This window comes from Aureobasidium subglaciale, assembly GCF_000721755.1.
Source record: "Aureobasidium subglaciale EXF-2481 unplaced genomic scaffold scaffold_16, whole genome shotgun sequence".
NCBI lineage: Eukaryota > Fungi > Ascomycota > Dothideomycetes > Dothideales > Saccotheciaceae > Aureobasidium > Aureobasidium subglaciale.
In genome coordinates this window covers 568234-581615 of record NW_013566979.1, presented here as the reverse complement: position 1 = coordinate 581615, position 13382 = coordinate 568234, and the positions used below count along the sequence as shown (strand labels likewise).

At 52.0% G+C, this 13382-nt stretch overlaps 3 protein-coding genes across 3 annotated transcripts; 2 read left to right on the top strand and 1 right to left on the bottom strand.

Moving 5' to 3' along the window:
• Positions 1-304: 304 nt before the first annotated feature.
• AUEXF2481DRAFT_67284 (carbohydrate-binding module family 43 protein) lies at positions 305-2015 on the bottom strand (the record flags this gene model as incomplete). Its single annotated transcript, XM_013486650.1, has 2 exons — positions 305-1017; positions 1070-2015. The coding sequence occupies 2 exons, from the start codon at positions 2013-2015 to the stop codon at positions 305-307; spliced, it is 1659 nt and encodes a 552-aa protein (XP_013342104.1).
• Positions 2016-4709: 2694 nt separating this feature from the next.
• On the top strand, positions 4710-10974 carry AUEXF2481DRAFT_330562 (glycosyltransferase family 48 protein). Its single transcript, XM_013486727.1, has 4 exons — positions 4710-4902; positions 4959-5149; positions 5203-10512; positions 10569-10974. Exons 2-4 carry the CDS (start codon positions 4983-4985, stop codon positions 10891-10893), a joined length of 5802 nt encoding a protein of 1933 aa, XP_013342181.1. The 5' UTR covers positions 4710-4902; positions 4959-4982; the 3' UTR covers positions 10894-10974.
• A 236-nt stretch (positions 10975-11210) lies between these two features.
• AUEXF2481DRAFT_330469 (uncharacterized protein) lies at positions 11211-13307 on the top strand. Its single transcript, XM_013486726.1, has 2 exons — positions 11211-11356; positions 11447-13307. The coding sequence occupies exons 1-2, from the start codon at positions 11306-11308 to the stop codon at positions 12920-12922; spliced, it is 1527 nt and encodes a 508-aa protein (XP_013342180.1). The 5' UTR covers positions 11211-11305; the 3' UTR covers positions 12923-13307.
• The last annotated feature ends 75 nt before the right edge of the window (positions 13308-13382 follow it).

Sequence of the window (13382 nt, the reverse complement as noted above, 5' to 3'; positions counted from 1 at the left end):
TGACCCTCTCCGTCAATGATGTATGCGACGGTCCAAAATTTGTGCATCGAAAAGACATCTACACGGACGACGGAGTGCATCGCTCGGGGAAACACAAAGAGAAGCTGTCGCATTAAAGGAAAGCACCTAGTAAAATGAGCTGAAATATGAGATAGAAAAAAGACGCGTACGTCCTAACACTAGAAACATGAAGAGCGCATTATAAACCGATCCAGAAAATCCGCCAAAGTTGTGCAGCGAAACCTTTATTCTGAATCATCAAATTCATAGACCAGCAATGCATGATGAAGTCGCTTTTGATCGATTACAGAAGAAGGGCAGCAGCGCCAGAGAAGATGGCGACAAAGGCGGAAAGGCCAAGGGTGTAACCACCGATCTGGACAGACTGGATGGACATGGTAGAAGCAGCACCTTGCGAACCAGAACCGCTGGCCTTGCTGCTGCTACCACCAGAGCCAGAGCCAGAGCCAGAGCCAGCAGTGGCTCCAGCACCAGAACCGGTGGTGGGAGAGGCGGTAACCTTACCGGTACCAGCGGTTCCAGCTTGGGCCATCAAGGACGAGCAGACACCAGTAGGCTTGGCAGCCGACTTGAGAGTAGCAGAGCCGCTGAAGCCGCAAGCGCTGGCACGCTGAGCGGAAGGCTGAGCCGAGTAGTACTGGTCAAGGACGAAGCCAAGCTGTTCGGTAGAGTTGCACATGCTGTAGGCACCGTAGTTGCCGGTGGTAGCGTTGTGAGCAATTCCAGCGCAGGAGGAAGGGCTTGCGCCACAGACGTAGCCAAACATGTCACCGTAGGCCTCTTCACTGACGCTGGACTTGACGTTGCAGCTCAAGGAGTTGAACATGCAGCTGCACAGCTCCTGGTTGGGCGATGGGGGAAGGGGACTGGCAGCAGCAGCCCAGGCAGTGCCGGTGGCCGGGCAGGAAGCGATAGTGTTGGAGGGAGTGTAGGAAGCGCTGTTGACGCCGGAGGGAGAGACAGTTGCCATAGCCTTAGACAGGTTGGAGTAGTCACCTGTGAATGGGTCAGAATAGTCTTAAGCGAGTACAAGTAGCGAGGATCTTACCAAGAGTAGAAACCTTGTTGTTGGAGACGGAGACAAGACCGTACTCATTCTCGGTCTCGAAGTACATGTAGACGATACCACCAGACCAGACCTCGGTCATGTCGCTGCCGTAAAGAGCTTCAACTTCACCCCAAGTACGAGGACGAACAGTGTTGCAACCGTACTCGGCGAAGAAGACAGGGACAGAGTAGGTAGAAAACTCCTCGGTGCGGGCAGCGTAGCCACTCTCCTGGTAGCTGGAGGGATCACACCAAGAGTAGACGTTGTAACCCCAGAAGTCAATGTTGAGGGCGGTGTCGGAGCTGCAGTCGAAGTAGTCGGCCATGTTGACACGGATGTCGGAGTCGTCAGAGGTAGCGTAACCGACACCGAGCTGTCTGTATCCCTTGGAAGCGATGTATGCCTTGGTGTCGCGAACAGCAGCCTTGACGAAAGCGCTGGCGTTGGTGGTATTCTTGGAGTTGGAGACCTCGTTACCGGCGAAGAAACCAAGGGTGTTGGAGTACGGTGCCAATGCGTCCACGACTGAGACATAGCGCTCATACAGATCATCGTTCCAGGCAGGGTCGTTGCGGTTGATGGACTGGTCGGGGGCGGAAAGGTCAGAAACGACGTAGATGCCAGCATCTGCGAGCATGTTCATGCAGTCATCGTGGTTCTTTGTGGGGTCGATGGCGTAAACACGGATAGTGTTTGTGCGAAGAGCCTTGAGGTAAGGGATATCACGCGAGCAGATGGATGCATCGGCCAGAGGGTCGGTGTAGGAAGTGTCGGTGGTGTTCTGGACGTCCTCCTGGTATGCGACACCGCGCATGAAGAACTGGGTACCGTTGGTCTTGTAGAAGAACTTGGAACCCTTGATGACAATAGGGTCAACGTCAGCAGCGACCTTGGACACGAGCATGCTCGCGGCCGCGATGGCTGTGGCAATACCGAAACCCTTCATGTTGTAGATGAAGATGCTGGTTTAGGTGTGTATTGGGTAAAGAGCCGCCAGGTAAATAGGGGCTTAGAAAGGTGCGATACGCAGGGAAGGAGGGAGAAAAGTCTTCGAACGAGCGATTAAATGAGATTGAAGAGGTGTGAGCAATGAGTGAACGAAGGTGGATAAGGGTAAGTCGCCACAGGAAAGACCCAAGATAGAACAGGGACAAGGAAACAGTGAGCAAACAAGAAAGGTTGCTGTCCGGGAGTTGCGCGCCGTGGCGACAGGAAAGCGCCTTACATAAGGCCGCTCGCTTTCCAGTGTTTGGCACTGGCCGCGCAAGCCCACCTCCTGGCCCATCAGATCTTCATCTCCCCGAGGAGCTACTTCGCCACAACGATACGAGCCCGCACGACTGTCTGGAATATTCACTGCCCTATTTTATCTCTCACTACGAAGATCCCCTGCCCAGAGCTTGGCCACTTCTGCGCAAGAGCTTTTCCATTGCTTCTGCTGCTTCGTCCTTGAGTCTGGTCGAGATCTTTTATGTGCCAACAACGGTCATACCCGCAATCTCCATGACCGTGCCTGCAATGTCCACTGGTGGCCATGAGGAATCGTCAACCGAAACGCATGCGTGGGTGGCGCAACAGCACTCGACGACTGCTTCCTCTCCGATCCGCTTTCATGTCTTCTGTGAGAAACAATTCCGAGCAGCCGGGCCAAGCTTTATGTGTCTCAACGGCTTCGTGCGTATTCTTCCTAGCACGGTCAACAAGATGCCGAGAGTGTAAACACTCGCCTTTGCTCTGTTGACTTTTTGTGAAAAAATGCTGTCTCCTGTCTCTGAACCTGCCTTCCTTCAAGGGGAACAACCTTTATCTTCTTGAACAACTTCTCAACGTTCATGTCATCGTATCCGTAAAACATACGATGTCGTCACTATATCCGTCAGATCTACATGCTCCTGCTGGATAGGACATGTCCAAATCCGTAGCTTGGTGTGTGTGTACAGCTGCCGGACTTCTGATTCCACACATCCACGCTCATTCAAGTGCATGTCGCCATAACTCTTGAGACAATTATATCATCGTCCACCGAGTATCTACTATGCTACGTCAAGATCTCTTTGTCCAAGCTCTAGTATCGGCGCAATTCAACTCATGACTTATGTCATGTCTAGGAATGCGTTTCAAGATTTGGGGTCATGGGAGAGGAAATTGCGGGATGTAAATCAATACATAAAGTACAGTATCGAGCGACTCAATCCGAGGCCCTGTCCTTGAACAGCGCCCCTACCATACGACAGACTCCTTCTGGAAGGATTAAAATATGGCGTTAGATTATCGTATGTCCAGAGTCGTGGCATGCAGCTTGGAATAGCACACGACTAAACATCACTATTGCCGTACCCGTGAACATAAAGTTTGTTACGAGGTGCGAACACGCGGCAGCGCTGCGGAAGCATAGTTCGTACACTTGTCAATCGATCATACAGCAGATGTAGACCACAGGATTGACCACATGGAGCCAAATCCGCAGCTGCCAGCAACAAACAGTTCCAATGGGCACTCTTACCAAGACATGTGGATGACGATGATGTCGAGTGGAGGCCGTAATCAAAGCATCACCGAAGCATCTAATGAAGAGCACCAAACGATTCAACAAGCATGCGTATGAGGTGTGAGGCGCAAGAATGACAGAGCTCAAAATAGTACTGGCAAGTTAGCAAGCATCTCCAAAGACTCGTCTAGTGGCGATCACATTAGGATGTGTGTTATTTGCTGGCCGCCCGCCAATAAATCATCCATCCAGTCGGTCGGAGCGGCACACAGCGAGGAGAAATAGCAGCACAGGGCTGTGCAAAAGATGCGCTTCAATTTTTTCGAGAGAGATCGTCAGGCTTGATTTGTCTTGAATTCAAGCAGTCGACGGAGTTTCTGCCCTACGAGAGACGGTGAGGTGGAAGAGTCCATGGACCATGGTTCTCAGCAAAAATCGACGATGACGGTCCGACGCGGAAATGATTGCAAGAGGGCCAGTCTCAGGAATGGCAGGACGCAAGTGTCAGACTGGGGTGTTTGAGATACAGGCGCTAGAGCGCGAGACAATTGACGAATCAGCGGGCAGTGTGTGGAACTGCGGCGCGAAATGAAAGTTGGCTGGGGCGAGGTAGCGCGACCCGCCCTGCCGCGAATGCTGGAGCTAAAGTGATGGATGGCTCGAGCGTTGTTTTGGGATCAAGGAGAGTTGTGTTCCTGTTGTGCTGCGTGTGCTCGCTGCCCGGCGTCCGGCCGCTGAGTTCTGCTGGGCCTGCCTTGGATCTTGGTGCAGAATTGGCTTGCAGTGCTCTGTCGAATCGCGTTGGTGCGGCCTTTCGCCTCTGAGCCGTTGAAACAAGCAGGACTACGATCAACCAAAAGCCCCCCTTTCCCGCCCCTGCCTCGAGCGCGCGCCTTCTGTTCCAGCGTCTTTTTGCTTTCGTGCAAACACACATTCGTTCGCTTTTGTGTTCCTCTCCCAGGCTACACACCTGTCTCTCTTCCCTCCATCACCTCCGTCACCCAATCCACGGTGTCGGTTTGTTAGAGGTTTGCTTGACAGCTGCAAATCCCGGACCATTTGAGAAGTACATTCTCTGCACCTCCACACCCTCGCCGAGTCTGCAGCCGCGCGTTCTCACGGCAACAACTGCGGCCACTTTTCGACCTCCACCACTTCCGGTCCGAAATAACATCAACATCGCCTTCCTCGTCAAGGGCTAAGTGTTGCTGCAGCCGCATCGGTCTTCTTTACAGACCATCACATTCGCTGCATTCCCAGACGACAAACGCTTCGCTCAGGCTTTCTGCCCACATTCCCACAAACCGTTCATCCCTTGTTTCACGGCGAATGTCACTGCTTTGAGGTAAGCAGCAACAACGACTTCATTGACATCTCCAATGCAATTCTGACTCGCCACAGTAATTTTTCGTATTTGACTTAAGCATGGCGCACCCTCAACAGGGCGGTGGCCAGTACGCTGATGATGGCTACGGCGGTCACGGCGGCCACGGCAACGGCAATGATGCCTACTACCAAGATGACCAGAACCAGGCCTACTACGACCACAATCAAGGCTATGGAAATGGTCAGGATAGTTACTACGATGAAGGGTATGTCGCGGCTGCAAGCTCTGAAAGACCGACCATCGCTAACATCCTCACAGTACCGGCGGTCACTACGCTCAGGGCGAACATGGCGCTCCCTACCAAGGCCAACAAGGTCAGGAAGGCTATTACGACCAAGGCCACAACGGCTACCAGGACGAATACTACAACGACCAATACTACGATCAAGGCCACGCTGCGGGTCAGCAAGCACCTCGTCAGCCGAGAGGTCACTCCGAGGAAGACTCGGAGACCTTCAGCGACTTCACCATGAGATCCGACATGGCTCGCGCTGCCGAGATGGACTACTACGGTCGTGGTGATGAGCGTTACAACAGCTACAACGGCGAGCAAGGCGGCCGTGGTTTCCGCCCTCCATCGTCTCAGGTCTCATATGGTGGCAACCGCTCATCCGGTGCCTCGACTCCCGTCTACGGTATGGACTACACCAACGCTCTCCCCGCAGGACAGCGCTCGAGAGAGCCTTACCCTGCCTGGACCTCGGATGCTCAAATTCCTCTCTCCAAGGAGGAGATTGAGGACATCTTCCTCGACCTGACAGCGAAATTTGGTTTCCAGCGTGACAGCATGAGAAACATGTTCGACCATTTCATGACCCTCCTCGACTCGCGTGCTTCCCGCATGTCGCCCAACCAGGCTCTTCTTTCGCTGCACGCCGATTACATTGGTGGCGATAACGCCAACTACCGTCGTTGGTATTTCGCTGCTCATCTCGATCTCGACGATGCTGTTGGTTTCGCAAACATGAACCTTGGAAAGGCCAACCGTCGCACTCGCAAGGCCCGCAAGGCTGCCAAGAAGAAGGCCGCAGAAGGCGAAAACGAGGAGGCTACTCTTTCAAGTCTCGAGGGCGACAACAGTCTTGAGGCGGCCGAATACCGCTGGAAGTCACGTATGAACAAGATGTCCCAGCACGACCGTGTCAGACAGATTGCTCTCTACCTTCTTTGCTGGGGTGAAGCCAATCAGGTCCGTTTCATGCCCGAATTGATGTGTTTCATCTTCAAGTGTGCCGATGATTACTTCCACTCTCCTGCTTGCCAGAACAAGGTCGAGCCAGTCGAGGAGTTCACTTACCTCAACAACGTAATCACTCCTCTGTACAATTACTGCAGAGATCAGGGTTACGAGATCTTCGATGGCAAGTACGTTCGCAGAGAGCGTGACCACAACAAGATTATCGGTTACGATGATATGAACCAGCTCTTCTGGTACCCTGAGGGAATCGAGCGTATTGTGTTCGAGGACAAGTCCCGTCTTGTGGATTTGCCTCCCGCAGAGCGTTACGAGAGACTCCAGGATGTCATCTGGAAGAAGTGCTTCTTTAAGACTTTCAAGGAGACCAGATCCTGGTTCCACAACTTGGTCAACTTCAACCGTATCTGGGTCATTCACGTCACTGCTTACTGGTTCTACACCTCTTACAACTCGCCTACTCTCTACACTGAGAATTACGAGCAACAGCGCAACAACTCTCCTACTACTCCCGCTCATTTCTCCGCTGTCGGTCTCGGTGGTACTGTTGCATCCCTTATTATGGTTTTTGCCACGCTCGCCGAATGGTCCTACGTACCCAGAAAATGGGCAGGTGCTCAGCATTTGACCAAGCGTCTTCTCTTCCTCCTTGGTGTTCTCGCCATCAATGTGGCTCCTGCAGTTTACATCTTTGGTGTGAACCGCAAGGGCAAGATTGCTCTGATTCTTGGTATCGTGCAATTCCTGATCGCGCTCATCACCTTCTTCTTCTTCTCGATCATGCCTCTCGGCGGTCTCTTCGGTAGCTACCTCACCGGCAAGTCTCGCCGTTATGTGGCTAGTCAGACTTTCACTGCCAGTTGGCCTCAACTTAAGGGCAATGCTATGTGGATGTCCTACGGTCTTTGGATCATGGTCTTCGGTGCCAAGTTGGCAGAGTCTTACTTCTACCTGACCTTGTCGCTTCGTGATCCCATCCGTATCTTGTCTACTCTTAAGATCAGATATTGTATTGGTGTCACTTACATTGGCACAACGCTCTGCTACCACCAGGCTACGGTCACTCTCATTCTGATGTACATCACCGATCTGATCCTTTTCTTCTTGGATACTTATCTTTGGTACATCATCTTGAACACCGTCTACTCGGTTGCTCGCTCCTTCTACCTCGGTGTTTCCATCTGGACTCCTTGGAGAAATATCTTCTCTCGTCTGCCCAAGCGTATTTACTCCAAGGTTCTTGCCACTACTGACATGGAAATCAAGTACAAGCCCAAGGTTTTGATCTCGCAGATCTGGAACGCCATCATCATCTCGATGTACCGCGAGCATTTGCTTGCCATCGATCACGTTCAGAAGCTTCTCTACCACCAGGTTCCATCAGAGCAAGAAGGCAAGCGTACTCTCAGAGCACCTACCTTCTTCGTGTCGCAAGAAGATCACTCTTTCAAGACTGAATTCTTCCCCAGCCAAAGTGAGGCCGAGCGTCGTATCTCTTTCTTCGCCCAGTCTCTGTCCACCCCCATTCCCGAGCCCGTACCGGTTGACAACATGCCTACTTTCTCCGTCATGATTCCCCACTACGGTGAAAAGATTCTTCTCTCTCTTCGTGAGATTATTCGTGAGGATGATCCGTACTCGCGTGTTACCATGTTGGAGTACCTCAAGCAGCTTCACCCTCACGAGTGGGACTGCTTCGTCAAGGACACCAAGATTCTGGCTGACGAGACTTCGCAATTCAACGGCGAGTATGAGAAGACCGAGAAGGACACTGCAAAGGCCAAGATCGACGATCTTCCCTTCTACTGCATTGGTTTCAAGTCTGCTGCTCCCGAATACACTCTCCGCACTCGTATCTGGGCATCGCTCCGTTCTCAGACCCTCTATCGTACCATCTCTGGTTTCATGAACTACAGCCGTGCTATCAAGCTGCTGTATCGTGTCGAGAACCCTGAGGTCGTTCAAATGTTTGGTGGCAACTCTGATAAACTCGAGAGAGAATTGGAGCGCATGGCTCGTCGCAAGTTCAAGATCTGTGTCTCCATGCAGCGTTACGCCAAGTTCACCAAGGAAGAGCGTGAGAACGCCGAGTTCTTGCTCCGTGCCTACCCCGATCTTCAGATTGCTTACCTTGACGAAGAGCCTCCGCTCAACGAGGGTGAGGACCCCCGTCTTTACTCTGCCTTGATTGATGGTCACTCTGAGATCATGGAGAACGGCCTTCGCAAGCCCAAGTTCCGCGTTCTGCTTTCCGGTAACCCCATTCTGGGTGACGGCAAGTCCGACAACCAGAACCACTCTATCATCTTCTACCGCGGTGAGTATATTCAACTCATCGACGCTAACCAGGACAACTACCTGGAGGAATGTCTGAAGATTCGTTCTGTTCTTGCCGAGTTCGAGGAAATGACTACCGACAACGTCTCTCCCTACACTCCTGGTCTTGCCACTCCTAAGTTCGACCCTGTTGCCATTCTTGGTGCCCGCGAGTACATTTTCTCAGAGAACATCGGTATTCTCGGTGACGTTGCTGCTGGAAAGGAGCAGACATTCGGTACTCTGTTCGCTCGTACCCTCGCTGAGATCGGTGGTAAGCTCCATTACGGTCACCCTGATTTCCTCAACGGTATCTTCATGACCACTCGTGGTGGTGTCTCCAAGGCTCAGAAGGGTCTCCATTTGAACGAGGATATTTACGCTGGTATGACTGCTCAACTTCGTGGTGGCAGAATCAAGCACTGTGAATACTACCAGTGTGGTAAGGGTCGTGATTTGGGCTTCGGCTCCATTCTCAACTTCACCACCAAGATTGGTACTGGTATGGGTGAGCAAATGCTTTCTCGCGAATATTACTACCTCGGCACTCAACTCCCCCTGGACCGCTTCTTGTCTTTCTACTACGCTCACGCTGGTTTCCACGTCAACAACACCTTCATCATGTTGTCGGTGCAGCTCTTCATGTTCTGTATCATCAACTTGGGTGCTCTCAGACACGAGACCATCATCTGCCGTTACAACAGAAACACCCCCATCACTGATCCTCAATGGCCTACGGGTTGTGCTAACTTGCGCCCCTGTCTCGACTGGATCCAGCGCTGCTGTGTCTCCATCTTCATCGTCTTCTTCATCTCTTTCGTCCCTCTCACGGTTCAAGAATTGACTGAGCGTGGATTCTGGCGCGCAGCTACTCGTCTCGCTAAGCACTTCTCTTCGTTCTCCCCTCTGTTCGAAGTTTTCGTCTGTCAGATCTACACCAACGCACTCCAGCAGAACTTGTCATACGGTGGTGCCCGTTACATCGGTACTGGTCGTGGTTTCGCCACTGCCCGTATGCCATTCGGTATTCTTTACTCCCGTTTCGCTGCTCCCTCGATCTACCTGGGTATCCGTCTGTTGCTCATGCTTCTCTTCGGTACCTTGACTATCTGGGGATACTGGCTTCTCTACTTCTGGGTTTCGCTTCTCGCTCTCTGTATTGCACCCTTCCTCTTCAATCCTCACCAGTTTGCGTGGGGCGACTTCTTCATCGACTACCGCGAATTCCTCAGATGGCTGTCTCGTGGAAATACCAAGGGTCATTCTGCATCGTGGATTGGCTTCGTCCGTCTTTCGCGTACCCGCATCACCGGATTTAAGAAGAAGGTGCTTGGTGAGCCGTCCGCCAAACTGTCTGGAGACACAGCCCGTGCTCGCTTCGGTAATGTCTTCTTCGCTGAGGTCATTGGTCCGCTCTTCCTTGTTGCTGTAACTCTTATTCCCTACCTTTACATCAATTCTGGAACTGGAGCTACTCGTGCCTTGAACCCTGATGTCGGAGCTGCCGCCTTGCAACCCCGCAATGCTCTCATTCGTATCGCCATCGTTGCCTTTGCCCCTATTGGTATAAATGCTGGTGTTGCAGGCATGTTCTTCCTCATGGCTTGTTGTATGGGACCCCTCTTCAGCATGTGTTGCAAGAAGTTCGGTGCCGTTCTGGCTGGTATCGCCCACGCTATTGCCGTCATTGTGCTCATTGTCATGTGGGAGGTCATGTTCTTCCTTGAGGGATGGAGTTTCGCCAAGATGCTCATCGGTATGATCGCCTCGCTTGCCATTCAGCGCTTCATCTACAAGCTCATCATTGCTCTGGCTCTCACTCGTGAGTTCAGAACCGATTCCTCCAACATTGCTTGGTGGACCGGTAAATGGTACGGTATGGGTTGGATGGGCTTCTCTCAGCCTGGTCGTGAGTTCCTGTGTAAGATCACCGAGTTGGGATACTTCTCATCGGACTTCTGCTTGGGTCACTTGCTGTTGTTCTTCATGCTCCCTCCTCTCTTGATCCCTTACATTGACACCTTCCACTCGGTCATGCTCTTCTGGCTGCGCCCTAGGTATGTTTCTTATCCATCTCCACCACCTGATATACCTGCTAACCAACCCACTACAGTCGCCAGATCCGCCCTCCTATCTACTCACTCAAGCAGTCGAAGCTTCGCAGACGTCGTACGATCCGTTACGCCATCCTGTACTTCACTCTCTTCATCCTGTTCATTGTTCTCATTGTTGCACCAATGGTCGCTGGCAAGTTCCTGAACCTCAAGATCGACACGCTTCCTATGCAATTGATGCAGCCCAGCAACCTCAAGAACAACGACACTACCAGTCAGACTACTGGCACAGCCGTGGCAGGAGCCACTGATGGCGCTGCTACCTCAGATGCCGCGTCAGAGTCGTCTGCAGCAGCCCGTCGTTTCGCCCACTTCATGTACTAAGCGGATGATGTGGACGAAGCTACATAATAGATTGGGTGGAATTTCTCTGGCGTCAAAATCATGGCATTCATCACGTCTTGTGACGTGTTTGTGTAAAACAGCAAGTCGTCTCTTGTGTTCGAACAGGGCGAGAACCGGTCAAAGGAATCGGACACTGCATAATGATGTTTATTTGTTTTGCTTTTTATTCTTTTCAGCTTCGGTGGGAAAAGACATTTTGGGAACTGGTTATTGTCAGTGTTAGAAATAAAGGTCCAGAATGCAAACCACCAGTACATATGCATATCCACCGCTCTTCCCACTCCTGTGTCCTTGTCCGGTGATGAAGACGATAGTGATGAAAAGTTGAAGATTGAGACGAGTCACGTGAGCAAGAGGGGTACCAGTTGGCTGAGGTGTCGGCTTGGTGTACATGTGGGACCAGCGACGGTCTCCAGCATACATCGGACCTATTATCCACAATGTAAGTCGGCACTCTCTCTCCTCCAATACAAGATGCAGGAGCGCTGCACTCGCACGCTAGACGTGACTGACATGATGTTGATGGTGATAGAAAGACGCGACGATGCCTGCAATGCTGGATGACCCGACTGCGCCTGCCATCTACCGCACGTCTGGCGATGCGCCGTATCCCACTCCATATGCCCCGCTGCCCGACAACATAGTCCCGCGCCAGGTCACTCTGCGCGATCGCTCAACAACAGCGACACTCGTCGCCTTTTCCTCTCCCGACCAAGTGCCCAAGACACTACTTCACTACCTCTGCGCCCTGCTCAATCGTGAAATCGAAAAAGGAGATACATATCCCATGATCAATGAGCTGCCACTGGAATCTTTTGGCCCGTACTGGTTCGCCAACTTTGGCGCGGTAATGCTGTTAGGCGATGTGAGTAATGTGGAGCATGTGTGGCAGATGGAGAAGGAGAGTGTGGATTGGAGTAAACAGTGCTTGGGCAGCTTTTACATCAAGCCCAACTACCCTGGTCGTTCGAGCCATGTCTGCAATGGCGGCTTCCTAGTCAGCGATGTTGCGAGAAATAGAGGTGTGGGTCGCTTGATGGGAGAGGGTTACCTTGAATGGGCCCCTCAGCTCGGCTACACGTATTCGGTCTTCAATCTCGTCTACGAGACCAACATCGCCTCTGTCAGGATATGGGATGCTCTAGGCTTCAAGCGCATCGGTCGTGTTCCCGGCTGTGGCAACTTGAAGTCTGTAGATCATCTCGTCGACGCCATCATCTTCGGCCGCGACCTTAATGGCGAAGCCGAAGACTATCTCTCCGAAGAACGCTTCGACAAAATCCGCTACTATCTCAAGACAGGAAACTACCCCAACGGCGCCGACCGCGCAGAGAAATCCAGACTCCGCAGCGCAGGCGCACATTACCGCATCGTTCCCTCCCCCTCTGTCGACGGCGAAGAAAAACTAATGCTAAAAGACAAGGAAGTAATCTCCGACCCGCAGAAACAATATGAGATCGCGTTGAAGACACATACCGCTACTCATGCGGGCATCAACAAGACAACAGCTTCCATAGCGGAGAAGTATCATTGGATAAGGATCAAAGAGACGGTGTCACAGGCTATTCGCAATTGCGCGAATTGCAAAGAGACTGCCAAACCTGGTGCCAGAATATCTCCTCCTGCCTCCAAGGATGCTTCTCAACCCAGTCCTGCTGCTCAACATACTGCACTCCTCGACCCTGCCACTTCCTCACACGCAGACCTTACAAATCAACTCCATCCTTCCACGGCCGATGAAATGGATCTCTCCACTTTCAACGATCCCTACGGGAACATCCCTGTAGATCCTGCTTTGATGGGAGGCATATACACCCCTGGAGAAACCTTTGGAAGCAATGTCCAGGGAGGAGCGGAAATGGGTGCTTTTACAGAAGTCACAGAGCAAGAAGCTCAAGCCCATGGAGGCATTTACGGCGCCCAGATCTATGGTGATGATGCGGATGCACAGTTGCAGGCAGAATTGGCGGGGGATATGATGGTGAGAGGAGGTGGTGGTGGGCAGTGAAAGAAAACGAGAATCAGATGCAGAGTAGGTTGAAGTTGAGATGAAATTTGCTTCAAGCCCCAACTCCAGAACTTAAAACGCTACGCTCATACACTTGATCCTTGCACGTCTCCCTAGCTTCCAACAGAGAATCGATATCCCGACTTGCAACGCTGAGTGCCAGCATCGTGGAGTCGTAGATCTCGTGGACAAGTTTGACCTTAAGAACACCAATAGTGTCCTCCTTCTCCTCGTCCAGGACCATGAAATGGACGTAGTTGAGACCAGAATTCTTGTTCATTCGGAGATCGATGACGGCTTCTATCTTCATCACTCTTGCCGGCGAAAGGTGAACGTAGAGCTCCCCTACCATCGAGTCGAACCGTAGCCTATATTCAATGGGGTCACAGATAACCACAAAACATGGTTCCCAGTCCAGGTTGTGGTCATACCTAATCCTGTGGATAGTAGATCGAGCTAA